This window comes from Asterias amurensis, chromosome 5 (assembly GCF_032118995.1).
Source record: "Asterias amurensis chromosome 5, ASM3211899v1".
NCBI classification, from domain to species: domain Eukaryota; kingdom Metazoa; phylum Echinodermata; class Asteroidea; order Forcipulatida; family Asteriidae; genus Asterias; species Asterias amurensis.
The window spans coordinates 6,644,931-6,672,631 of NC_092652.1; the positions used below are offsets into that span (position 1 = coordinate 6,644,931).

At 39.4% G+C, this 27,701-nt stretch overlaps 1 protein-coding gene across 16 annotated transcripts in view; it reads left to right on the forward strand.

Moving 5' to 3' along the window:
• LOC139937526 (bromodomain adjacent to zinc finger domain protein 2B-like) overlaps window positions 1-27,701 on the forward strand; it is a 66,030-nt gene that overhangs the window by 9,755 nt on the left and 28,574 nt on the right. For 4 of the 16 annotated variants that reach the window (XM_071932701.1, XM_071932703.1, XM_071932700.1 and 1 more), the window contains 14 exons: window positions 8,944-9,029; window positions 10,591-10,845; window positions 11,616-11,663; window positions 15,848-16,006; window positions 17,282-17,478; window positions 18,062-18,373; window positions 19,362-19,724; window positions 21,785-22,192; window positions 22,547-22,781; window positions 23,667-23,870; window positions 23,963-24,252; window positions 24,624-24,798; window positions 26,037-26,132; window positions 26,935-27,062. In XM_071932701.1, the coding sequence (XP_071788802.1) occupies window positions 8,945-9,029; window positions 10,591-10,845; window positions 11,616-11,663; window positions 15,848-16,006; window positions 17,282-17,478; window positions 18,062-18,373; window positions 19,362-19,724; window positions 21,785-22,192; window positions 22,547-22,781; window positions 23,667-23,870; window positions 23,963-24,252; window positions 24,624-24,798; window positions 26,037-26,132; window positions 26,935-27,062 (2,955 nt within the window). In that variant the 5' untranslated portion in view covers window position 8,944. Of the gene's footprint in view, window positions 1-8,943; window positions 9,030-10,590; window positions 10,846-11,615; window positions 11,664-15,847; window positions 16,007-17,281; window positions 17,479-18,061; window positions 18,374-19,361; window positions 19,725-21,784; window positions 22,193-22,546; window positions 22,782-23,666; window positions 23,871-23,962; window positions 24,253-24,620; window positions 24,799-26,036; window positions 26,133-26,934; window positions 27,063-27,701 lie in introns of all 16 variants that reach the window. The other 12 variants (XM_071932704.1, XM_071932713.1, XM_071932712.1 and 9 more) reach the window with 9 other exon arrangements.

Here is a 27,701-nt window from a genome sequence, read left to right on the forward strand (position 1 = left end):
AAAAGTGGTAGCGTTTTGGAGGTATTGCAGAAAATCTGGAGCATTTACGTCTACGCAGGAAGACTATATAGAATCGGGAAACACAGTCTGAGAAATGTTTCCCGCAGAAAATATTTCTCAGATTGAAATATATATTTTTGAATCCCACTCTCTCTAAAAAACACATTCCTTTGAAGGGAATTCTTTCTCAAAATGTACATGATCATCTGCTGCAGTGCTTCTTACCCAAGGTCTTCAGGGTAATTAATTATTTGAGTAATTACCAAAGGTATTAAACCTCCCCTTTAATTGCTATGTTGTCCATTCGCTCATTGTCCAGCCTTGTGTACCAGTACATTTCACAATGTCTTCATAATTTCTTCAAGAAGAGTTAGATGAGTTTAAAGGAAGGGTCATAATATAGATTGGTTTTGTCAGAGCATAGCTGATTTAAAGGAAATGTTATAAAGGTTGGTGCAATAAAAGTCATTGTGAAAGTTTCAGCCAATTACAGTGTCTATTTGGTGAGAAAAATCAGCAACAAACTTTCATTGTATTTTCATATGAACTTGTGACCGCGCTGGAAATAAACATATTTCATGACGGGTGGAAATACTGCAAGGCTGATTTAGTGGAAATGAGAAATCCGGTAGTATCCCTAATTATGTCCAGCAATCCTGAGGGTACACAATGAGGGGATACAAACATTTCACTTCCACCAGGCTTCATTTAAAGGGAAGGTACATTCGTTTGGTAATTGTCAAAGACCAGTCTTCTCACGTGGTGTATCTCAACATATGCATAAAATAACAAACCTGTGAAAATTTGAGCTCAATCAGTCTTTGAGTTTGCGAGATAATTATGAAAGAAAAAAACACCCTTGTCACACAAAGTTGTGTGCTTTCTGATGCTTGATTTCGAGACCTCAAATTCTAAACTTGAGGTCAAATCCGTGGAAAATTACTTCTTTCTCGAAAACTAACAGTTTTATACTATCAGCCCCTCCCCATTTCTCGTAATCAAGAAAGGTTTTATGATGATAATTATTTTGAGTAAATACCAATAGTGTCCACTGCCTTTAAAGGGAAGGTACAAGTTTGGTAATTACTCAAAACAAATATTAACTTAAAAACTGACTTTGTAACGAGCATTGGAGAGCTGTTGATAGCATCAAACATTGTGAGAAACGGCTCCCTCTGAAGTAGCATAGATTTTGAGAAAGAGGTAATTTCTCACTCAAATAGTGAAAGACTTCTAGCCAGAAGTTTTTTATTACTATCTGAAAGCACACAAATTCGTCCAACAAGGGTGTTTTTTCTCACAACTTCGACGACCAATTTAGCTCATTTTTTTACAGGCTTGTTATTTTATGCTTAAATGTTGGGATACACCAAGTGAGATAATTACCAAACGTGTACCTTCCCTTTAAGGCACTGGACACTATTGGTAATTACAAAAAAAACAAAAAAACTTACTCGGTTATTTGTAACCAGCAATGGAAAGCTGTTAAAACATTGTGAGAATTGGCTACCTCCGTTAGTAACATAGTTTTTGAGAAAAAGGAATTTCTCACTTAACTATTTGAAATGATTTCGAGACCTCAGCTGAGGTCTCGAAAAGCACACAACTTGTGCGACAAAGGTGTTTTTTCTTCCATTATTCTCTCGCAACTTTGACGACTAATTAAGCTCAAATTTTCACAGGTTTGTTATTTTATGCATAATACGTTGAGATACACCAAGTTACTTTAAAAGAAAAAAAGTAATAAAAAAGAAAAGAAAAATATCTACAAGTAGTGTCCTGCGAAAGTCTGTGGCTATAGTTAAAAATTACCAGCCACTGGTTCTTAGCCTTTATAAATTAACAGCATCAGACTGGGGTTCCAACTGAACTTTTGTGAAGTCAAAAATAATTAGAGATTTTCTTACAATGATACCCTGCAACCTTTTTTAAGTAATAGTGTGGATATTGGTATGCAGGCTTGGGAGGCAGTTCGCCTTCAGGCCCCTGATCATTTGGCCCCGATGCCCCTTGTGTGTACCAAGTACAAATTAAATTTACATCAGAACAGAGGTGCTCGTTACAAAAGAAAAAAACGCAATGCCCTTATAAGACTGAGGTAAAAAGTTACCCTTTAATCTGAATGCTTACTGTTCATATAAAAGTTACTGGTACAATCTTCTTGTATCTTAAATACATTCAGCATCTAAAATGCTGTCTTTTAAAGGCAGTGGACTCTATTGGTAATTACTCAAAATAATAATTAGCCTAAAACCTTACTTGGTAGCGAGTAATGGAGAGCTGTTGATAGTAACATATAAACCATCGTGGGAAACGGCTCCCTTTGAAGTAATGTAGTTCTCGAGAAAGAAGCATTTTTCCACGAATTTGATTTCCAGACCTCAGATTTAGAATTTGAGGTCTCGAAATCAAGCATATTTGCTCGGAATCATGCATATATGCTTGATTTCGAGACCTCAAATTCTAAATCTGAGGTCTGGAAATCAAATTCGTGGAAAATTACTTCTTTATGAAAGCACACAACTTCGTGTGACAGAGGTGTGTTTTTCTTTCATTATTATCTCGCAAACTCAACGACCGATTGAGCTCAAATTTTCACAGGTTGGTAAGTTTGTGCATATGTTGAGATACACCAAGTGAGAAGACTGGTCTTTGACAATTACCAATAGTATCCAGTGTCTTTAAGATTATTACATGGTCTTGTTTTGTTCAAATGTTTGACCATCAGCCCACAAAACGGGTTCAACACTCAAATTTGGGGAAATGTCCACAAGACCGCAGGATTTGTAGCTCAGAATCTTTACTGGACCAGGATTTTATAATACAAGACCAGAGTCAACTTGAAGAGAATAGAATCAAAAAATGAGAACAAAGTTATTTTCTTCTAAACTGTTTTACATGTATTTTCGAACCACCACTAAGAGAAGATTTATCTCTTCTGTTAAAAACCCCAAAACAAGACCACTGGACTTGTCGTGTCTTCAGTTTAGTGATCCATTACTGAAATCACTGGCCTTGGCAACGGTGGTCCAGTGTAAAATTCGAGCCCCAGCGTTAATTTGTTTACAACAAAATGTACCCTATAGCAAAATAAATAAAAGAATTAAAATAAAACACAAAACAACCTGGCTAAAATCTACTGTATGCAATAAAATATGAAAAATAAATAACTTGGGCTTAAAATTGTTTGTTGTGCGCTGGTACTTGTGATCTTGAAAAATATATTATTATGAAAATAATCACATTAATAATTGACTACGCTTACATAGTGTGCCTATGAGCAGTCTACGTATTAAAATAAAGAGGTGGATAAAACCGCAATAGCAATGTAGTTTGTCCACAAGGCCTTGCAATGTATCCGTTATGAATAATTATACCACACGTACAATACATGGTTGGGAAGAATCAAATACTGTATAGCTCTATAAATTATTGATGAAGACAATTTTGTATTGCACTTGATGGACTCAGCGCCACAGATATGAAGTAACCGAAGCGTGATAGATAGCAACTGATGCAAATTGTTGTCATGGGGTAAAAATTGCCTGGGTTAGCCACACTCCGACGCTTATTACATGGTTTTATGACGAGAGAGGAAATGGACTCGGCTTCTTTTTTGATGGGCGCACTGAAAGAGAAAAGGAAGGAGAAAAAATATAAAAATATAACGGTGGAATGCATGATATTTTTCCTACTTTATATTCAAGTACATGTAGTCTGTTTTCTGGTTTTGTTTGCCCTTAAAATAATCTGAAGAATTGTGATTAAAAAGCCTGAAATATTTATAAGAGCCTAAACCATACACGTAGCTCAGATTGTACTCAATTTCCCAAGGACCCAATAGCCACTGCAGCATTTGCGAACATTTTCAATGAATGTGAGTGCAAAAAGGGGTGCAAGTCTTTGCCCCCAAATAGCATCTTTTCTTCAAATGTTAGCATCCATTAGATGTGACTATAGACCTACAAAATGTACTTATGTAGGTCACTAGTTTTCCTTAAATACATTGTACTTTTGTATATCAATTCTTGCTTGCAATTGATACGATCAGAAAAAAATGCAAGATTGAGAATTTTCAGGACAACTTAAGGGTTTCAATCTGAAAGTTCATTGATCATGTCATCGATTAGTGGCGTGTCGTGGCCGAACAGTTTAGAGCACCAGCTCCAACTCTACTGCTTTTGATAATTTACCATAATTGCTTCTGTCCTTTCCATGGGATATTAAGTTTTAGGTGCCATGTACTGCTGTAGTGTATTAAAAGAACCCAGTACACTTATTGTTGAAGAGTAGGGGATAACACATGGAGTTATTTATAAGAACTAGAGGGCGCACTGGCCTAAATACGCGCCCCGACATGCGCGCAGGCCGCCATTTTCTAAGTTGACAAAACAGGCATCGCACAGCGTGTGTTTGTGCGGCCATTTTGTAAGTTGACAAAACAGCATCGCGTAGCGTTACATCCGTAAACAGAATTGTCCAAGGCCAACACTTCGTGTATCACAACTTCTTTATAAAATAACAAACCTGTGAAAATTTAAGCTCAATCGGTCATTGCAGAGTCGGGAGAAAATAACGGGAAAACCCACCCTTGTTTCCGCAGGTTTCGCCGTGTCATGACATGTATATAAAATAAATCCGTAATTCTCGTTATCGAGAATTGATATTGTTTTAATGTTTTCTCAAAAAGTAAAGCATTTCATGGAATAATATTTCAAGAGAAGTCTTTCACCGTTACGTTCTGTAAACCTTGTAAGTTATTTTTAAATCTGTGAACTTTAAAAAAAATTTCTGTACCGAAAGTGTCCAATGGCTTTAAGGTTAGGCATCCTCGGTTTCATTACCATACCATAAAAATAATTATACCAAAACTAATCCTGGAGAGAAAAAACTTGTTCAGTCTAAAGTACTTATCAAAGTCAAAGACACCAGGTTTGAAGGCCTTATGGATGCAGACACTACTGTATTTCGATGGTCGCAGAACTCTGCACTTATAACGTCACTTTGCTCAAAATACCCGGGTGAGAAATCTGATAAACAATTCATGCTTGCAGATTCAAATGTTTTCAATTGAAAAAGATCCAAACTATATTACTTTGAAGAGAATCCTTTCTCAAAATAGTAACTATCACTCAGTGGAATGTGATTCTCACCAAATGTGTTGTTTATGGCCATTAAATTTTGGAGTAGGCTATCAATTTGACCATAATACCTTTAATTCCCTTGTTGCCTTGAAATTGTTGTTTTGTATGCTTACCTCGTCGTCCTAAGGCCTGAGTTTACAGAGAAGCAGGGTTTGAAAATAAACTGACTGCGTATTGTGTATGGTATGTAACAAACAACGACCCTCATCGCGCAGGCGATGATATGGAAACCTAAACTGATCTGAAAATTGATACAAAGTAATCAACCTAAGGATTTTCTATGGGAAATCTATATAGATAACAAATTCTCCGCACGTCATGTTGTGACAAATACCATATTGGTTTTCATCGCGGACACGTAAATGCTGATACTCGCTGTACATGGATGATCGAACAAAGAAAGATTTTTCCAAAGGTTTTGCGTATGATGGTGCCGCATCCCTCTTCGATGTGTTATTGGCTAAATGCTAACGTGCGATTTGTCAAAAGATTAAGGCCCAGAACATGAAGTGAAAAATAACAAGGTAGTTAAAAATAAAACATTTTTTAAAACACAGTGTTGCAGGGGACAATTGTCAGTGAGTTTTCCAGATTGAAATTGGGTCTATTTAAAGACAAGTGTCCGACTATGTACATGTACGCCGGACTACTGTTTTATAAAAGGTTGAGCCCTCTTTTACTCCAAAATTACAATCCTAACACAACTAAAAATTGAAGGCCCTAGTGTCGTTGGATTGTGAATCCTGAACTCTCTGTTTATAGCAAATAATTTATGTGGACTTTGATGCCAGACCCAGCTGTAAGCAGTTTTGTTATTAATTGGGTCTATAGTCCCAAATTAAACAACCTCATCAACAGGATTTTTGAGGATAGTGGTGGGTAAGGGCTTTATGCATGGGTCTGTTTGCTTCAAGACAAAGATTCACATAAAAGGTTTCCCAAATTACATGGCTCTGCTTACCACCAAATTCTGCGCTTACGATCACCATTCTCCGCTTGCCAGGCAAGCGCAGAATTTCTGCACTAGCTGTGTAAGCGTAGAAGCGTAAGCTAGCTGTATAAGCCTAGTAACATGGAGTACGCACGCGTAAAATTCAAATGGAATTCCCTGCTAACCCTTGAAATACGCTTGATACTGTATGTACGTGTAAGGGCAGATTTCTCTAAGCGCTGATTCTTTGCGTCTGGTAAGCAGAGCCATGAATTTGTGCTCAGAATGCAAGCCAGATTCATGTATCTTGGCTCAAGACGTCAGTGTTCGATTGCGGATATTGTACTGGGCTAGTTGTAAAATTATAGCGCGAACCAACTTGACTGACTCTCATTGGTTTTAACCAATGGCTTATAAACTGCGCCAATAAAGTATCTAAACACTTACAAATAGTCAGATTTATCGGAACCTGAATTAGTATGCCAAAGAATAATTATTCATTTCTATTCACCGTTAATTTCTGCACATTTTGACACATCTTATGTTGCGCTACGATGTTGTTGGGTGGATTTATGGGCACTTGAGTGGCTTAAGGTCGAATTTCAAAAGTTGCAAAAGCCCCTATTCACCCCAATTCCAGAAGGGAACTCACACAAGCCTCACACACAGACAAAATCAAGACAAAAGACACAAACTCGTTTCGTTTACTTGACCATGAAATTTATGTCCGTATCTTTAACTCTAAAACTGCTGATATCCTGTCCTCAATACTTGGTGTGTCCTCCATCACTGTTAACGACAAGGAGTCGTCTTCTCATACTCCAAACGAGACATCTGATCTGTCCCTGGTCAATCCCCTGCCATTTCCTGATCAGGATGCGTCGCAATCCCTCGAAAGTGGTGTCAGGCTTGATGGACTTGTTCACTTTCTTCTGCTGCAGAAGTCACACTCGGGCGGCCACTCCTTGGCAGGTTGTCCACATTTCCCTGGTAGCCATTCCACCATTTTACTGACCGTCGCTGGTGACGTTCCAACTTGATGAGCTGCAGCTCGAATCGACATACCGGCTTCAATCAAACCAACGATCCGTCCTCTTTCCTGTTTGGTCAGTTGAGCCATCTTTCCTGTTATCTTGAAACACCTTTCCCTGTCTTACCATAATCAGGGATTCTGGCTCTTAACCCATTTTGTTGTATGCCTCCCATCTTTGACCCCTTTGCTTGGTTATTGACAATTATTGCTGATGTTCATCGCAACCGATTTATCCAAAACGCGACAAACAAATCATTTATTAAGGGCGGGCAAAAGAAACGCTGATCTTACTCGTCACAATACAACGATTTAGCTTGAATAGGGGCTTTTGCAACTTTTGAAATTCGACCTTAAGCCACTCAAGTGTCCATAAATCCACTAAACAACATCGTAGCGCAACACAAGATGTGTCAAAATGTGCAGAAATTAACGGTGAATAGAAATGAATAATTATTTTTTGGCATACTATTTCAGGTTCCGATATATCTGACCATTTGTAAGTGTTTAGATACTTTATTGGCGCAGTTTACAAAAAAGTAGTTTGGACTTTTTGTTAGCCCACAGGACACAACGATTCACAACGAGCGCAGTAATCTGTCCACTATCGATCACTGAACGCTTGAGTCAAGACTATAACAAGCCAGCTGCCTTGAACGTCTTTCCTTGAGCTTAGAGCATTTTTTTCCCACTGATGCAATTGTTCTCTTGAGCCATGGAGGAAGGGATAATTAGTGGCTCTAACAATTGCCTCAAGGGGGTTGGGGTTTCTAATCAAATACTGTATGTTTGCAAAAGGGGTTTTTATATGGCTTTGATTAACCAGCGACGTACATGTAGTAGATGCATTTATAATGGCTTGGATTTGTGTTTATTGAAAACTAGAGGCATGTGTGGAGAAATACGCAGCACTGTTATCCCCCTTCAGCTGTTTAACGGCCAAGTTTTGTTGTTGTGCTTACTGCACAAATTTCCATTCCGTAGCGCTGCTAACCGTAACCACACGAAACTGTGTACAAATTTTACTTGCTAACCTGTGAAATACACCTACCGGTACACACTTTAGCAATTCTTTTCTGCTACAGTAAGCAGGGAAATTTGCTTAACATCCTTAAGCAGCGATAAGAAATTGTGCCTTGTTGTACAAATGTAACAGTAACAGTAAATTACTTTCAAATGTGATGACTTTAAAAAAGCAAAGTTCTACACTGTTTGATACAGACTACATTTGTCAGACTACGTTGAGTAGGCAGGCTAGCTTATTACTTGTTCCCTTTTGTGGGCTCGTAATGGCAATCTCATTGTCATGTTGTGGTGACCGAGCAGTCAAGCACACTGGACTCAGAATCTATTGTTTTTGATGCAGCATCAGTTCAGGTTCAATTCCCTGTCGTGACACTTGTGTCCTTTAAAAGCAAGACACTTTAAAAACCATTATTGCTTCATCCCTGGGTTCTAAGTTTAATGGGTTGTGATTTTGTGAGCAGTAGGTCATGCGTGTTGTGTAACTGCAAGATAACCCAATACTTATTGTTTAGAGAAAGGGTCCGTCCTGGTGTTTTTTGGTAGGCCTATATATGGCTCGCTGCAGATTGCACCGTGCATCACCTTGTTAACCATAAATGGTGCTTTGAAATAAATGGTCTAACAATATTTTGCAAATAACTCCACATTTCTTGTAGAAAAATAGTCAGCACTTTTGAATCGCCCTTAAGTGTGACAAAGGGTATTATTCTTATTACTAAAATCAAGTCAGACTAATTGATGGGATCCCTTTTACAGTCAGTAAATTAATTGACACATTTGTTTGTTTCCTTTTTTTCTTTTTGTACACGCAGTATGGAGCAAGGGGAGGGATCATCTCAGAAGAGTCCCATTGGCTCCCACGTTAGCAGTAGCTTCTTCGATAGTTCACACCCCATCAGTGAGTACAAAGTTCGGTCAAACTTTTATCAGTTCTGTTTTGCCAAACTTCTTGACATTGAAACTGTTATTGTTAATAATAAAGTAGGATTTGAAACTTTGCATGGTGGGAGTATAATCAGGTACTTAGGGTTGCGGTAGCACTATGTGAAAATCCCTTTTGAGTAATTGTTGGTTCTGAAAAGAACCGGTGGTTGACAACTCAACGTTTCGATCAGTATGCTCTGATTGTCTTCAGAGAAGACGATCGGAGCATACTAACTGAAGCTTGGTCATCACTATGCAATTTCTCTATGCAATCCTTATCCCCAATGCACATTGATTCTGGATCTGGAGTAAATAAAAATGTTTAAGTTTGGTCTCAACTCAAGCTTAAATTCTTCCTGATAATTTAAGTGACCTCCATAAAAACCTACAAGGGAGAGTTGCCCTTTAAAAAAAACCCTGAATGACTGTGCATTTCTAAAAGTATTAATACTTATTGTATGTAAAACCTTTCTACAGTAAAGTCCAAGCTTTGTATCATGACTCACCTTGATGGTAGACACTTCAGACTTCATTAATAGGCCGTTAAATTTGTGGTCACTTTTGGACACTGTCTGATGAGGCCAGACACTTAAAGGGAAGGGTATACCTTCGGTTATTACTAGAAAAAACTAAAGACCATGAAAATTTACTTTTGTAAGAAGCGCTGCAGCTGTTGCTAATGTGTAGCATTTTGAGAAACAATTCTCTTTAAAGGAATGTGGTTAGATAAGATAGATAGATAAAATGGTTTATTAAAAAACTGTCCTCGCAGCATAAAGGCTGAATTATAGCCCTTTTACGTAAATTGGTTTTAGCAAGAGGGATTCAAAAACCTATCAATAGATCCGAGAAACTTTTCTGCATGGAACATTTCTTAGACTGTTTATTCAAATTTTGGATTATTCTTCCTGCGTGGACATAGGCTTCTGTAACCACTCCAGATTTTTGGCGATCTCGAAAGCCCAATAATTTTTGAAATGAAGTTCTACTGCATTCATGTTTACTTTATTTACATTGTAGGATTAAAACAATCAAAAGGTTCCAAATATGTATCTTAGTTCTTTTCCTTTAATTGAATTCCCATAAAAGCTTACATTTATGAGCCCCCAGTTGTCCAAGATTTTGTCAAGCATTGAACTGAAGTTTTGCTAGCTCAAGCAGCTGACCTGCTGAAAAGGCAACGATGACGATTGCCTCCATGCCCCCTGGTACATTGCCTTGGTGCCCCTTGAAATGCTCCAGTAGAAATTTACAATTTCCTCATCCCCCTTTACCAAGAAAAAAATGCCTTGGTGCCCCGTGCCCTCTCCAAAAACAAACCATCAGAGTTCCCTCATTCCTTTTTGTGACTGATCTCATAGTGTTGGCAATGAAGCACGTGTGTGATAAGGTAAGGTCTTGCCCCCTTTGTAATCTATAGGCCCACTGATTAAGAAAAAATTCCAATCTCCTTTCCAACTGTTGATAATGAAAATACGCCCCAGATCGTAATGACTTAAAATTGTTTGATGTTCTTGTTCTCCACACAAACCCAGGCCAGCCACTCTACTCCCAACCCTCTACAAGTCACCACGATTCGTTCCCCATCATATCCCACGTACCCAGTGCCTTTTCCATGTTCCCACACAACGCCTACTCGGCTGCGGCAGCCGCTGCGGCCGCTGCCGCTGCAGCTCGACCTCTGGGGTCAGAGTTCGGAGGCTTGGGTTCGTTGAGTTCAGAGAGTCTTAGCAGTCCTCTGCGATCGCCGACGTCGGTGGCTACACACAGTCCAATCAGCCCATCCACAGGTGAGAGTGAGTGAACAGTCATCATCCAGAAACGGAGTCTTATCAAATCATTAAGAGAAAAAGAAATTATGCCTTAAAATCGCATTGAGACTATTGATTTGGACAAATTTTCTTTGCAAATTTTATTTCTTCGAGGACTATTTACTTGAAGTCTCTTTGACTCGAGTCAAGATCCACATTCAGGGTGATGTTGAGAGGGGTGTGGGTTCGAGTTCTGTTCATGACACTTTTGTCCTTGAGCAAGACACATTAATGTACATGTATTGCTTCTCTTCACCCAGGGGTATAAATGGGTACCTGCAAGGGTAGAGGTTGATATTGTGTTTGAAAAAGCCTTTGGCATCTCAAGGTTAGTAGGATTTGAAAGGTTGAACAATCATACTCTCCATGGAGCTTAGAAAGATTGCAGGGGTGGGGGGGGGAAACTATTTGCCCAATGACCTGGGCCCAATTTCAAAGTTCTAAGCACAAAACAATCAAGCTGAGGAGATTTAGGTAAACAATCAAAATGTGATTTGTAACTGGTATCCTTTAAAAGCATTGTTTATCCTTTTAAGCAAAAACTATGGAATTGGGCCTAGGCACAACATGTAATAAAAGCACATTGATACATTATTGTAAATGTGCTTGATAAAAGTCATTATTATCATTAATATGAAATTATTCTAAATTATGATTCATTGATACTGTGCTTGACTAATGCTTTTTTGACACTAACCCATCTCTTTGTTCCTCTTCCATCATTCATCTCTATTACTCCCCATCTATAGGGTGGTCCTTTGAGGCCAGTGCTCAATTGTTTAGTCTGGCAACGCTAGGTGATTACAAAAACCTATATACTTTTAATTCAAATTTCACAAAAATAAAAAAAATCCCAGGTTTTCTTTTCTTTTTTCCTCCCTCTCTGTTGTTGCTTCTGCCGTTATTGATTGATTTATTTTGTTGTCCTTTTCTTTTGATTTCCATTCGAGTAGTATGTTAGTAGCTGGTGTTGCTGCAGCTTTGTGGTACTTCAGTGTTTTTTATTTTAGCTTTAGATTGCTTTGTTGTTGTCGATGGTAGAGACATGTGGACGTGGCCATTAGTAGGCAAATAGATGCAGTACAGTAGAAGGGGACAGTGGTTTGAATGGCTTTGTTTACATAATGCATGTATGTATGTACATGTAACCAGTAGTATGTTGATGTGTCAGTTGGTAGGGAGCAATGGAAGCAGGCTTCCTCCATACCCAAAAGTACGGACAGTTAATATTTTGAGCTACAAGCCCGACGGTTTTGTCGTTTTTTTTTCCGAAATCCGAGCCCTGGGTTATCAGATGATACAGTATACTAAATGCCTGTGGTTTCAAGTACATAGTACGTATGTATTGTATGTGTGTACTTTGTAGATTGTACTTCAAGTACAAACAATTATACTTCTACTGGTCTTTTGACAAAGGGCAAACTTTGCGAATACATTACAAGGGCTGCAACGTTTCACGAATGCTGTAGAGGAAAGAGGGCTTTGTGCAGTCAGCAGAGGTACACGTAGCAACCATGCCAGCACCCAATGTTTCTTGAAGTGCCACTTGCTGGGCACGGTTTTCTTTTCAAAATGAATTTAGAATATAAGAACAAGATTGGTCATAACAGAAAAAAGAGATTATTAAGTTTCATACATTTCTAGATGCATGTTACCCCCAGAGAAATATTGTTTCCCTCTCAACTGTGAAAGCCAAGAACGGTATTCTTCCTAATACTTTATGTTGTTTGAATTTCGACTTTGTTCTTGGAAAGTCAGAAAATTATTATTAAACAGCCTGACTTGTCTATTTAAGGCAGCAGTGACCATGGTTAGTCCTTGTCCTTTTTTCCAAGAGCTAAAATATCATGCCTGAGAGAAGATCTTGAAGTATTACACCAAGTCCTAATTCACCAAACGTTGCATTTTTATGCAACTTCATGCAGCAGATCTGATGAATTCTTCAATTTTGTTTCTTTGTTGGGTTCTTTTGTGTCGTTGAAAATTGGCTGCTTTTGTGCACGCACATTATTAACGTTGGACAATTGGATATTTTTTTCTTCTTTGTGGACAATAACTCTATAGCCAAGTCATGCTTGTGTTATTAACAGTGTAGTCCACATTTCAGTGCCAGTGTTCTTCAAAGATTTTATTGTTGGCATTAAAGGATTTGGGTACTTTTTCAAAATGTTCATAGATTTACATTAAACTTACAGGGTTTGAAGATAATGATAGTGGAAAGCTTCCCTTCAAATATTACTTACTGAGGTGCTGTAGTTTTTGAGAAATGAGTAAAAAAATGTCATGAAAATACGTTTGTAAATGATTAAAATAATTTTCGTCTCATGAGGCGAAAATTATTTTCATGACACTGTTTTACTCATTTCCCAAAAACTACAGCACCTCAGCATGTAATATTTTCAGGGAAGCTTTCTACTATCATTATCTTCAAACTGTGTAAGTTTAGTGTAAATATGTGGACATTGTGTTTTTTGTCCTACAAAAGTTACATAGACCCTTTAAAGTACGTGTGAACGAGTGGTATAGAACACAAATTTCTGGTGAGAAATCTTGACCGGGAAATTGTTCATAATTTAATACGTGTGACTTAATTAGTATTTTTTTAAGCAGACTTCAGATGGTACACATCTTAAATTCTACAACTGTTTATCTTCAGTTAAATCACGGGTCATAGGTCATTAAAAAATATTCCTAAAATGAATGATCGTAAAAACTTACTGGGTAGGAAGCATTGTGCAGACTGGTGATTGAAAAAGCTGATTTGTTAAAGGATTCTCTTTGAAGTACTGGTTTATAATAATTGTTCCCCGACCAAAACATTTGAACTAGATTTATAAACAAGTTTCCAATATTAAGACAATTGCAGATTTCTACACCTTCAGTAAGAAAAGTAATAGAGTGTGTGCAAAAAGAAAAGAAAATAAGTACATTTTTTATCTACTGGTACACTATTGGTCCATTATAATGCCATTAGGGACCCATGACTTGTGATTACATTGTTTTTTGCTATGTGAAAATGATACTGGTACGAGGTACATTATGTTTCAATGTCCACAGAGATCACAGACAATGTACAACACAAGTAAACTACACGCCTCTTGATGATAGTCTAATGCATGTTATTTTTTTGCCGTAGTGTAAATGTAATGCCCAAGCTTTCCACGCTTCTTTGATGTTCTTTGCACTGTCATCTTATTATTATGTTATATTATGCCTGCTCATTAGTGCATTATTTTTGACGTGCATCTTTACGTGTACATTTTATGTGTTCAGTGTAGATATAAGGGTCGTGGCATTTGTCGCTGTCAGCCATATTAAATGTAAGGGCCAGTGCTTTTTCTGTTTCGGAAAAATCAATCTGGTTAAAAGAATTGTAATGACCGACTGGCATGACCGGTTTGATTAGAAATCAAATCTTGGTTCGGGCTGACAGACTTCCACTTGTGTGATTTAATCGCTCAAATCATCCAGTCAGTGGTGCCTGAAAACAGAGCTGCCAACTCCTGATTGTGCAGAAAGTTCCCTGAAAATAAACCAATCTTTCCATGTTCTGATGCAAATTTTGACTTTGATGATATTCCTGATGACGGAAACTGTTTTTCTTGAATCAGCCAGCCAGTGGTGCCTGAAAACAGAGCTGAGTGCCAACTCTCACTGATTCTGCAGAAAGTTCTTTTTTTATTTTTATTTTTTATTTTTATATAAAGTAACCAATCTTTCCATGTTCTGATAAAAAAAAACACATTTGAAAATCTCCCTGATTACATACGTATGTTGAATGTATTCTAAAAAATCTCCCTGAATGTTGTACAAAATCTTCCTGTTTGCAAGATGCAAATGTTGGCAGCTCTGCTGAAAAAACGTTTCTTGTAACAGAAATTGGTCAATGAAAACCTGAGTTGTCAGACAATAGACCTAATGTTCGTTCGCACTGTTTGTTTGGCTTGTCTTCTGTAATTGTCAATCTTCCAGGAAGTAACTCAGTCTAATTGTTCTTTTTATGCAATTGTTTGATCTCTTGACGTCAGACTCTCAAACCTTTTTTTTTTTGGTTTGAAAGAGAAGCACAGTCAAGCCATTCCATATGATTTCTGATAACTACCGAAAAACCATTGGCCCTAAAAGTTGAAAGCTTACATTTTACTTTTCCGTTGTGGGTATTTAATGTACTATAGCATTCAAACAAGTTGACATTGTACATGCAGGTTGTTACCCAAATTGCCAATTGTGTTTTTATTGAAAGGTAGAGTTTTTTAGATAGTGCCCAGAAACTTACAGGCAGTGGACACTATTGGTAATTACTCAAAATAATTATCATCATAAAAACCTTTCTTGATTACGAGTAATGGGCAGAGGTTGATAGTATAAAACATTGTGAGAAACAGCTTCCTCTGAAGTGACGTAGTTTTCGAGAAAGAAGTAATTTTCCACGAATTTGATTTCGAGACCTCAAGTTTAAAATTTGAGGTCTCCTAATCAAGCATCAGAAAGCACACAACTTTGTGACACAAGGGCGTTTTTTCTTTCATTATTGTCTCGCAACTTCGATGACTGATTGAGCTCAAATTTTCAGAGGTTTGTTATTTTATGTATGTTGAGATGCACCAAGTGAGAAGACTGGTCTTTGACAACTACCAATAGTGTCCAGTGTCTTTAAGTGGTTTTGTCCAAGCAGGAAGAAAAACTAGTTTAATTGGAAAACACAAGATGAGAAAAGTTTCATGCCTCTAAAACTACATTCCTTAGAAGGGAATCATTTCTCAAAATGTTGCACATTATGATCAGCTGCAGTGCCTCTGACCTAGTAGGTCTTTATGGGCTTTTATTTTTGGACTAAATACCAAAGGTATACATGTACCTTCCCTTTGAACAATGATGAACACAAATTACTTCAAACTCAAAGCAAGTGCCTGCGTGTGATAATCGTGATATTGAAATGATTCTAAACTTTAAAATCGTTTTTCCTCCCTATTTCGTAAAGGTGGCAGTCCATGGTGGCAGCAGTCGCATGGCTTGGGGGCGCTAGGCCACGATTATTATGCACACAACCTTGGCTTGCCGTCAACCTTCGGCCACGGAACCAGTGCCGATAAGGAAGCCAGTGTCGCTGGTTTTGATGCCCTGTTCAAAAGCCAAAAAAGTAAGAGTTTTCACTTAATGTTGTGTGCATTCTTGGTGAATCAACAATTTTTTTTGTGTTCTCTAAATTTTTTGAAGATTTTCTCCCCTTCATGTATATATGTACAGTTGTAATATGCAGTAAGGCCTGATACTACACAGAGGCGACGTACACACTAACATTTAAAAAATAAATTTGTCAGAAATGAAGACTGTATAGTACAAAAGATCTACCGATTTTACATGGTTGTAAATTTCTGGCATGTAATTGGTTGATGTAATAATTATAAATGTCAAAACTTGTTGATGCAACACTCGACATTGTTATACCTCTGTACAAATTGTGAAGTTTGATTGGTCGAGAACAAATCATGTGACGTGCAACAAAAACGCCTGTTACATGGCTCGACGGGCCGGGTTACATGAAAAGTGATGTACATGTACACCGGTGTACATCACCTTGATTGTTCCCAGCGTTAGTCGATTTCCAGCGCTGTGACCGCGGGTTCGAGGGAATTGTTTCTTGTTCGTCTGCTTATTAAACAATGAATAGTCCGTCGAGTAATGTTTGAAGATGACAACAGAACTTCGAGAAGAGAAATAACAATTTTACAAAGGTATAACAGAATGATTGTTGCACTCTGTGACTGGGGTCCATGGGTTTTGGACCCCGTCACAGCGTGCAACCATTGTTTAATGACGACTAGCCTCTAAAATCTGACAATACACGTACTGTATACTCCTCTTCAGTTTATTTGAAGCGTTTCATTACCAGAGCAACACATACAATACATGTACAGTACATACAGTACGTTCCCCATGGCAACGTCTTTTGTTAGAGAAATCTACAATGAAGCTTAATTTTCAAGGTTGCGTTGTTACGAAACCCTAACTGGTTATATTCACAAACACATCTTGCCATTTTGGCAGTTAATAATTTTGTGCTTAATGATGCCTTGTAAGCTATAATGCGTCTGTTTGTGTGTGTGTGTGTGTGTGTGTGTAGTCGAGGGGTGGTGGGGGGTTGGGGGGTTGGCTGGTCTACATTGCTGCTTTGTGTGGCATTCTTATTGTCAATTCCATGCAGTTGCACCTGTGAGAGGAATGTTTATACTGGCAGGCAAAATTTGCCTGAATCTTTGATTACTTAAATGTCTGTCCTCAATTTTCAGTTACAAAAAAAATAAAGGGAAACTGACCAGAGCAGCGTTTTAACAACGACCTCCACATGAACTGAGCTATCTATATTTGTAATAATGCAAAGTGCTTATTTAGAAACCTTCTCTTATTTCAACAGGTGAATCTCCTAGTCCAAGCAGCGGGGGTGCCCGACGGGGCACTGGACGCCGCGGCCGGCCTCGTAAAACCGACAGACCAAACCCGCTGAGGGTACCTCTGATGACCCGGCCACCGACCATCATGCCGATGCCAAGTCATCAACCCACACCTCTAGTTATGCCCAAAGAATCCGTGTCTGTCATCAAAGAGGTTCCTGTGAGTACATTGACAAACTTAATGCATTGATAATTGATCAGTTACTTTGATTATTGATCAGTTACTTTGATTATTGATCAGTTACTTTGATTATTGATCAGTTACTTTGATTATTGATCAATCACATTGATTAATGATTAATGTAATGACTTAAATCTTGTTTATCAATTAAGTTTTTATTTTTATTGACTTGTTGAGTCTTTTGAATTACATTTAGTCATTATATTGTCAGTTAAATGTTGACATTTAATGATTAGTTTTTGGGTGAAGAAAACTCTGCTCGTCTTCAGGAGAATGCTCAGGGCTCGGAGGACTCTAATATTCTCCTGAGGATGAGCAACACTTCTCCAAAAAGAATTTTATAAATGGTTGTACCCAAATAAAATACGATAGTTTTTCCTTTTGTAACTCCTGTTCAAAACAGTTTTATTGACCACTCATTTAATTTTTTAACGCAGACTTGTAAAACAGCAAATACTTTTTCTTAAACCATACATCACTACAAATGGGAAAATAAACCATTTCCACCGAACAATTCATGAAGAAGCATTTCTGTTTCATTCCCCCGATCTCTTTGCCCCAGAAGTCAAACCCTAAGGTTTCCTCACCCAGTCCCTCACTTTCCTCCCCCAAGAAGCATCCATCCAAATCGCCGTCGCCGAAAGGTAGCGCACCATCGAACACTTCGTCCTTCTCTGCCACCTCTCCCAAGAAGAAGAGGAGCGCGTCGTCGTCGCTCTCGTCATCGCTGGCGAAGGGGACGCGAAAGCAGGGTGCAAGCGACAGCAGTGATAACGGTCTGAGCTCGGAGGACTCCGATAGCAACATGTCGGAGGTCAGCGACGAGGATTCGGAGAGCGATTCGGAGGCGGAGAGCGATGAGGAGATTAAACAGGTGGGTCAAGAGTTCTTATTATTTGTCTTCCCCGTTAAAACCTAACAACACCCCGAATTATAATAGTTAGTTTAAAGGAAGGGTGTCAAACTCAGTTCTGTGATGTACTCATTTTCCAATAGATAAAAGCATCATGTGAGTGGGGACAAGTCTCTTACCTCGCGTGAAAATGGCGTAAATTGCAGTTGCATTCGATACCGTCCCAGTGCAAAATTTGGTTAATATCCACAACATCCAATGACATCATTATGAGAAAAATGGTCCTTTAAAGACTGGGGAGATCCTGGAAAAATTACTCTCAGGAGCTAAAGGTTATAGAAGAGGGTACAGCTGGTTTGTTTCCTTATTTTGGATAAACTGATAACGGTTACGAAAATATTCCTGCAGGAGCATTTTCAAGGGCGCCAAAGCCAAGACCTGGGCAGCAGAGTCAAATGCTTCGGGGACCTTCAGCTCTTAAGTCATACAAACCTCTTTCATTTACATGTGACATGATCTTTCATTATTCAAACAGAATCACTGATAATTGTATGCAGAAAATTGTTGTGGTTGTTGCCAATTTGTCCCGGAATTTTATCTCGGAGAGTGCGAGGCTGATTTTCATTTTGTAAAGGGCACTTCCATTAGAAAATCTTAAAGTCTATGGGAAACTTTTGAAGGGGCACCAAGGCCAAGACCAGGGCAATTAAGGGCTAGGCCTCTCTGGCCGCCGTGTAATTCCAGGCCTGATTACCTGAAGCTTTATAATTATAATTATGTGTTCTGTGTTACAAAAGAATTCCCACAGGAGCGTTTTCAAGAACGCCAAAAACAAGACCTGGGCAGTGTAGTCAAACTAATGCTTCAGGGGACCTTCATTTTTTTTATGACATCTTTCAATAATAAACAAAAATCACTGATAATTGTATCCAGAAACTTGTATCCAGAAATTTATCCGGGAAGCTGTATAGTTGTAATTATATTGTTTCCTGTGTTGACAAAAACGTAGGCCAAGAAAGAATTGGAAGCCAGACAAAAGCTCCTCCTCCAGCAACAACGAAACCTACGCGAGAAGCAGCAGTCGTCGATGAGCAGGAAACACAAGGTGGAGCCCAACGAGCGCCCGCCGCCGCCGCCCTCCAACGAGCGACAAGCCAGCGAGAAGAAGCACCACCGCCACGGCGGGGACTATCACCATCATCACCACCACCACCATCGGAAAGGCAGCCAGGAGGTCACTGATGAGCCACTGATTACTACTACTAACGATCTCAACATCACCACTTGCACCATTCCTACTCTAAACCCTTCTCTCACCCCGTCTGATGACATTGATCATTACACTACTAACCTAATAGAGGAAGCATTTGAGGTGAAGGGAAAACAGTTTCAAAATCCGTTTTTTTTCCTCCTTTTCGGTCGCTGTTTTTGCTTTGTGTCCAGTGGTAGCTAGTGCAAGAACTTGATGTTTAGATGTTTGTTTGTTCGTTTGGATGATTTTCTCGTCAAGGAAACTTGGCAAACTCCAACAAAATGTCTTGTACAAACTAGAACTGTGGAGTTTGGGTCTTATTATTTTATTTGTATGTGTGTGAGGGCATGAAGAGAACATATTTCAGAGCGAACAGATCAAAAGATTCGAGCTGATTGTAGTGGCTCTTTGTTGAGCCAGACACAGTTCAAAAGGAATTGTTGCTTTTTGCTTACTGGGCTCTTCTTTAGAACGTTTTTTGCACAATACTTATAAACTCAAAACCCTAAATTGGAACGCTGACATTTTTTGTTTTTTTAGTCATTTTGGAATTAAACGTAAAAAGGTTACTGTTTCTCCACCGGAGTGAAAAGTCTCTCTCATTTGAGAAAAATTGTTTGCCTTTTTGGGTCACAGCTAATGCTACTCCTCATTTAACCTCTCACTAACTGTACTGAAAAAAAAACCCCATTAATAATCCATGCCAATCACTTCATCTTCATCTCAATATAATTACTTAAAGGCACAGGACACTATTGGTAATTACTCAAAATAATTGTTTGCATAAAAACTTACTTGGTAACAAGCAGTGGAGAGCTGTTGATAGTATAAAACACTGTAAGAAACGGCTTCCTCTGAAGTAAAGTTGTTTTTGAGAAAGAAGTTATTTCTCACCAAAATATTTGAATTTGATGCCGAGACCTCAAAATTTGTTTTTGAGGGCTCGAGTTCAAGCATCTGAAAGCACACAACTTAAGGTGACAAGGTTTTTTCTTCTTCCATTATTATCTCGCAACTTCGATGACCAACTGAGTTCGAATTTTCACAGGTTTGTTATTTTATGCATATGTTGAGATACACCAACTGTGAAGACTGGTCTATCACAATTACCGAATGTATCCAGTGTCTTTAATCATCGTTATAGTTCATATGATTTCCTTATCATGGTGTTTGTTACGTTATACATCTATTGGATGTATAATACAAGTGCATTGTTGCTGAATACACTCCCTCTATAAATTCGATGACAATGCACCAAAAAAAGATGCATTCAACATTTGACCACCTAAATCCTTGTTATTTGAACATTTGTTCACAATAAACACAAAATAGACACTGCAACTTTGGGACAAAACTGGCAGGTCATGTTTCATATTTATAGCAGCCTTGTCATTTGATTTTTTTTTTTTTTAAAGAAACTCTAACAAACCCTGAAAGAACCAAAATTATTTGTTTCTTTGGATTTGAAAAATCCTTAAAGAAATTCCCAATCCTCAATGTTCTTGCCCTTATGTTTGTTGCATAAATGTATCTTACTAAGACTTCTGGTCTGAAAGTCTACACTCTCTTTGTCTCATTTAATTACATCCTGTCACTAAAGCTACCCGCAAATGAGCATGATAACATGGTTCAAAACAAATAACAGCAGTTCTCATTAGAAGATTTGTGTGTTCAGCGAGAAAAGACGTATAAATTCTCTCCGACTTATTTTGTGTGATTTTCACTTTTGTGATTTTCACTTGTCTGTGTCTTCCAGAGAAGAAGAGAAATCTTCATCTCACTAAACTCAAGCCTATAACTTAACGGGTACACGCAAATGAGCATGACATTGATCAAAGCAAATAATAGCAGTTCTCGATAGAAGATTTGTGTATTCAGAAACGAGAGGTATATTTTGATTTGAGGCATTGCATGGTGGGATCAATATGTATTTTGGTTTGCGGTAATACCATGTGAATCTACTTGCCAGTTAGATGAAAATTTGTTCTATAGAGAACTGTGTTGCTATGTATTCTACTACAGCGAAGTACATTGTTTTGGATTTCCGGAGACTTCTCAGTTCTTCTCCGCCTGGCGGCAAGATATACACATGGTGTTATCGCAAACCAAATATATGTTAACAATATTCTGTCTGACTTATTTTTGTGTCTTTCATTGTGTGTGTCTTCCACCGTAAACAGGGTAAGAAGAAAGATGCAATCCCGACCGAGAAAGAACTCCAGGAGCAGATGATGAGGGAGCAAGAGCAGAAGCGACGTGCCGAGCAGCTGACTCTCCAGTTCGAGCAACAGATCAAGGAGCAACAACACCACCTCCGGATGCAGAAGAAGGCCCAGGCCGAGCGGGAGAAGCAGCTCCTGAACGAGAAGAGCCGTCTGGAGAAGGTCCAGACTGAGAAGAGGAGACCCGAGACTGCCGGTGGCGGCAGGGGGAAAGGGAAGAGGGGGAGGAAGCCCGGCGGTGGGGTCGGCAGAGAGGTGAAGATGGAGGAGATGCCGGTGGTGGAGAGGCCAAGAGGGAAGAGCAAGGGAGAGAAGAGAAGACGAATGATGATGGAGAGCTTACAGCATGCCAATCAGGAACAGCAGGTAGGCATTTGGAATTTGTTAACCATTTTGGCCCTTCCATGGCAAAAACAGCCTAGCCTGAAAAATAACAATTCTTGAAAAAAGCAAAGAGAGGACGACAGGCTGATGGTATATTCAAATCCATACATAGAATGCCTTTAAAACTTTGAAATGGAAATTTTTTCCTCAATTTACCCAGAAATGATCTTAAATAAGAAAACAACTGCTTTGAGGTGGGCAGTTTTGCCACAAAAAAAGGGGATGAAAGTGAGAATATTTCAAACTGAGTGTATTTCAAATTCACCCTGTACAGGATGCCTTGCTTAAGTTGACCAGGTCAGGATTCAGTTATGATTTTGCTTTTTTTCTTGACAGGTTAACGGCACAAAAGAGCTTGATCAGAAGGCTAGGAGCGAGTCGGCGTCCCCTGATATTGAGATGTCCTCTGCTCCGTCAGCGTCCAACGCCAGCACGCCAAACCTCGCAGCTGTCAAGGAGATGGAGGTGGAGGAAGGGGAAGGGAGCGAGAGAGATGGCGACAAACTGACCATCAGGGAAAATTGCGACAGTGATGGGGATATTACTGGAGGCTCAGATGACTGTCAAGATGGTAGGCGCATTGGTCAACTTTAAAATATAATTTGAATCAATATTTTATACAAGCTGTGTTTCACAGGTCTAGAATTACACTGGAAGGAGCCTGAACAAAAGTCTTTAAAAGCCGATATACATGTATGCACTTGGTCGGCCCTTGTACTCCACAGAAGTTGGTTTTGAATCCTACCTGAGTAAATATGCCTGTGATATTTTTTCACAGGATTCGGTGAAAGTACTGATTATACAGTGTGCTAACACACATCGGTGTACGGGTTAAAAAAACAAAAGTTAATAATCTTCATCCCCGATGCAAATTTAACATCTATTATACAAGTCTGTTTTCCATATTTTTTGCCTCCAGAAAAAGTGCCATTAATAAGTCCTGAAAAGTCTACTAGAGCATACACCACCTGATGTTTAGGCTCTACTATTTTTCAAGGACCAATATCATACCTGCCTGTGATTTCGCTCTGGTGCCCTGTGCAAGCTTCCTGTAAAAATTTACACTTTCCTCATAGAAAGGCTCTTTACTGGGGGGACATTGCTGTGCCCCTTTAAACCTTTAGAGACCATTCATTTCTGTATGATCAGCACAAAATGCCCAGACATTGCTAGTATTGTTGATTTCTTTAATCAATTTCTTTTCAGTAAAACTTTCAACAGATATAACATGAAACAAAAATGTAGTTTTGTGTTCAGAAAATGTTATCATACTACTTTGGAAAATTTCACATCTGTACATGACTTTTACTTTAACCTCTTTATGTGGAATGGAAGCAGGTCAGATCTTGCAGCCGTTTGCGGTCGCTTTGGGCATTTTGGTACAAGCCGTTTGTGGCTGCTATGGTCTCTTAAGTGTTAGGTATCATTCCTGAATTTGTCTTCTTTCTTGTCTTAGTGTCGTCTGATTCTGCCTCAGATTTAGAAAGTGATGATGACGATGATGACGATGACGATGATGATGACCAGAACGAGCTGGACAACTCCGAGGACACTGACACCAGCGCCATGGCCAGGGACTCCGAGGGCAGTCCCATGCCGATGAACATGCTGCTCAAGCGCAAAGCCGACAACCAGAGCGCTATGTACCCTGGCTACCTGCGTAAGTCCCTTAAACCTTTTTCTGTAGTGTCAAGTCTGCATTGGGTTTAAACTTTCTGAAATTAAATACAACTATATCTTATCATATTGCAGAAGTTCAGCGAAAGCGCCTCCGCGTGACTGATGAAAAAGCCGTCCGCAGGCCTCTAACTCGAGGATGGCGTCGTCAGGTCATTATTCGCCAGCTCGGACCCGGTGACCGGGTCAAAGGCGACGTCCTGTACTACGGCCCCTGCGGGAAGAAGCTACGGACCTACCCGGAGGTGATGCGGTACATCCAGCGCCGGGGAATATCCGATGTCAGCCGGGAACATTTCAGCTTCAGCGCCAAGATTCGCATCGGGGAGTTTCTGAATCCCAAGCCGGACGGGGAGAATGTCGGGGTGAGTTTTTTACGTTTTTCATAAAACCTTCTTCCCAGGCTTTGCTGTTCTCTACTTATGGTCGTGGAAAAGTGAAATGATTGGATATGCTCTTTAGATAATTTTAGATGCCCTTTTTATCAAGCAAATCAAGCAAACGCTTACCAGGGATTGCCTTCGTTTCGCTAACTCCGCCCCTTTTCCCATATAAAGTATCATTGGTGTATTCTGTTTTAATTCAAATCATCGTTTTGTATGATACTTGCACACATTATGTGAAATGGAAATATATGTTGTTGAACTTAATTGAGAAAATGTACCGAGTCAATTTTTGAGCAGCACAGTTGTTCCACCAATATGCAAGTTTCCTTTTTCTCTGTCCGTCCCAGCAGGGCATCATCTTTGAGAGACTGACGGAGAACGAGCTCCAGCATCGCATCAATATCCTAATGGGGCGTAAGCCTCGCCCCGGTCGCCCCCTCAAGAACCCAGAGAGGAAGAGGATAGCCCAGGAGCTGGCCCGCCGTGCCGCCGAGGTCAAACATCGTAAGAAGATGGAGCATCAAGGTTAGAACAGCTCTATAATATTAATAATAATAATAATAATTCAAAATTCCTTGGTGAGAAATACTGCAGGCGTTGATGCTAGAAACCATTTTCAGAAAGGATGAGTTTTTAAGTAATACTGTTTGGATAATTTGCCACCCTAAAATATTTGATGCTGAGAAACGATTCAGGCAATCGTTTTCTAAGATATCTGAGGTTTAGTGTCCAGTTGTGAATGCTGCGACCAGAGATGCGGTTTGTACTTATGGGACCTTGCTAAAAGTCAATGGATAACGGGTCTTTGAGAAACATTGAGTGTGGCACTTTTCATGGATAACAATGTTTTTCGGTGTCTTTACATTTTGGTCTGCATTGCAAAGCAATTTCCTGTCAGATTTAAATCTTAAATTTTGTACAAAAAAACTGAAACAGGAACTTTGACATGTATGTCGTAGAAAATGAAACAAGTTTGGTGAAGGACTTCCTGTTTGATTTACATGAATGTTCAAACACTTTTCCTTTGGGATTTTAGTTCTGAGAATTGTTAAAAACGTTTGATACATTAGTGATTCACGAAGCACTTTCTCTTTGCAGGCTTCTTCCGAAAGGGAAAGTACAACATATGTTTGTGAGGAACAAAAATAACCCCAAACCTGCGAACAATTTGTTTTCAGTTCTAAGAAAAATCCAAGGTCAATGTTCGAGGAAATGCAATGCAGAGGAAAAAATGTCTGTGTAAATTATATTTTTGACGTGGGTTGAACAAATAAGATTTGACTAGAGCGGGGTTTGAAGCTGCAACCTCCAGATTAACATGCCGGGTGCTCTTCAAAATAAGCTATCTAGTCCATATATTTGCAGACTCCATATTTTGTGAATATCTTTGTTCGGGGTGCTAGTCAGAAACAGTTCAACCTGTAATAGCCTTATATCACTTATTTTTAGTATAAAGCGCTGTATAAATGTAATCATTATTACTATTATATCACCACCAAGTTTATGATACAACCTGGGAAGTGAAAGCAGAGAGATCACCCCTGGGGATGCGATTTTTTTCTTTCAAGTAATGAGATCTAAGATGGTGAAAATTGGTTGGTCCTGCTTTGAAAAGAACTCGGGAGAGTTAGCGTTAAACAAATTCATACAAAATGCTCTTGCTGTTTGATTCTGTTTTTATTGCAATGAGGAACTCATTTTTTATGAAAAAATGTTTTGAACGTTGTGTTCTGTGTTTGTTTTCCTGTCCGCTGGTCCCAAAGCAGACATGGTGCGGAGAATCCAGGAAGCTAAGATGAGAAGGAAGTTGGAGAGGCAGCAGCAAGCCCACCACGCCAGGGAGGCCAGGAGACAACAAGGTACCCCAAATTTCCTTTAATTTTTTTTTTTTAAAGAGAGATCACCTTACATCCAAAGGCCATTTAAAAAAACATTTTTTTTTATGCAAGTCGCCAGACACACAAGGCCTGAAGGCCACTTCAAGGTGTGGGCTACAATTATTTTTGTCCATAGGCCGTTGCCACCTACCCCTAGGGCTGAAACAGGGTTACCCCTTTTACAGTCCATACAGATGTAGGCTTGGGTATCATCAGTCGGAAGCCTGGCCAGTAGAGCAGAAAGCACTACCTCCCCAGGGACATGGACAGCCACTTCAAGGTTACATTATAAACTAGTTTGGGCTATCGACCCAGATCAACGTTAACCAGGGGCATGTTGCCACTTACACCTGGGGCTTAAATAGGGTTACTCCCTTCTAAGTCCGTAAGGATGTAGACATGGGTATCATCCACTAGGAGCCTTGCTGCTTGAGCAGAATTCCCCGAAAGACTTTTTCAAAATTTGATACAGAGCAATCAGACTTGCGTTAAATGAAAAAAATATCAGGAAGAAAAATAAAAGGTGTCAAAATCGCTCACTTTCTAGACTTTTTCGTGGAGAAGTTCTAGTTCTGGGTTCAGTACACGTTGATGGCCCTTAAAGGTAGAGTCTAAGGTTGTTTTTTGTCAACATACATGTAATGCCTGTTTGTAGGCGAAATTATAGAATAGATACCAAGTACATGTTCAATAAAAGTCGCATTCAAAAGTGTCAGCTGATTACACCCCCAAAAACTGTCGTGGTATTTTCATGTTTGGGTTTGACTTTTTCTCTCTCCCCCAGCTTTCCATGCTGCCGAGGAGAAGCGGCGTGCCAAGGAGCATCGACTCTACCTCAAACAGCAGCAGAAACACAACAGGATGGAGCAGCTGCGGATGGAACGAGAGATGAGAGCCCATCAGATGGTAGAGGTAACCAGTTTGTTCTCATTAACCACCCCCCCCCCATCCCACCCACCGTCTCCCTCCCTCCTTCCACTCCTCCCTTCTTCACCCTTTACAACTCCGCCATCTTCAGGGCCCAATTTCAAAGAGCTGCCTAAACACAAAAAGTAACTAAGCATGACAAAAATTTTGCTTACCAGAAAAAGGTTTCAAGCCAAAATAATCAAGTCACATGTGCAATCTGTGACTTGTGTCCTGCTAAGCACAATTCTGTGCTTAAGCTTCTCTAAGAAATTGGGCCCAGGAGGCTACCATCAGGGCCCAATTTCTTAGAGCTGCCTTAGCACAACAAGTAACTAAGCACGACAAAATGTTGCTTACCACAATAAGGTTACCAGCCAAATTACCATGTAATGTGCAGAATTTTCGACTGGTATCTTGCTCATTTAACTGTTAAGCAATATTTTCTACTTGGGCGGCTCTATGAAATTGGGCCCAGTTGTTCCCACTCCACCCCCCCCCCACCCTTTCACCTCAATCCTAGTACTAAAGTCAGTGACGGAGATCAATCTTCACCAAGTCATCATGACAGTTATCTTGTAGAGACCCCCTTGCTGACGACTTTCCTGTCACGTGTCAATGTTCTTTGAGTCCAAATTCGGTCCG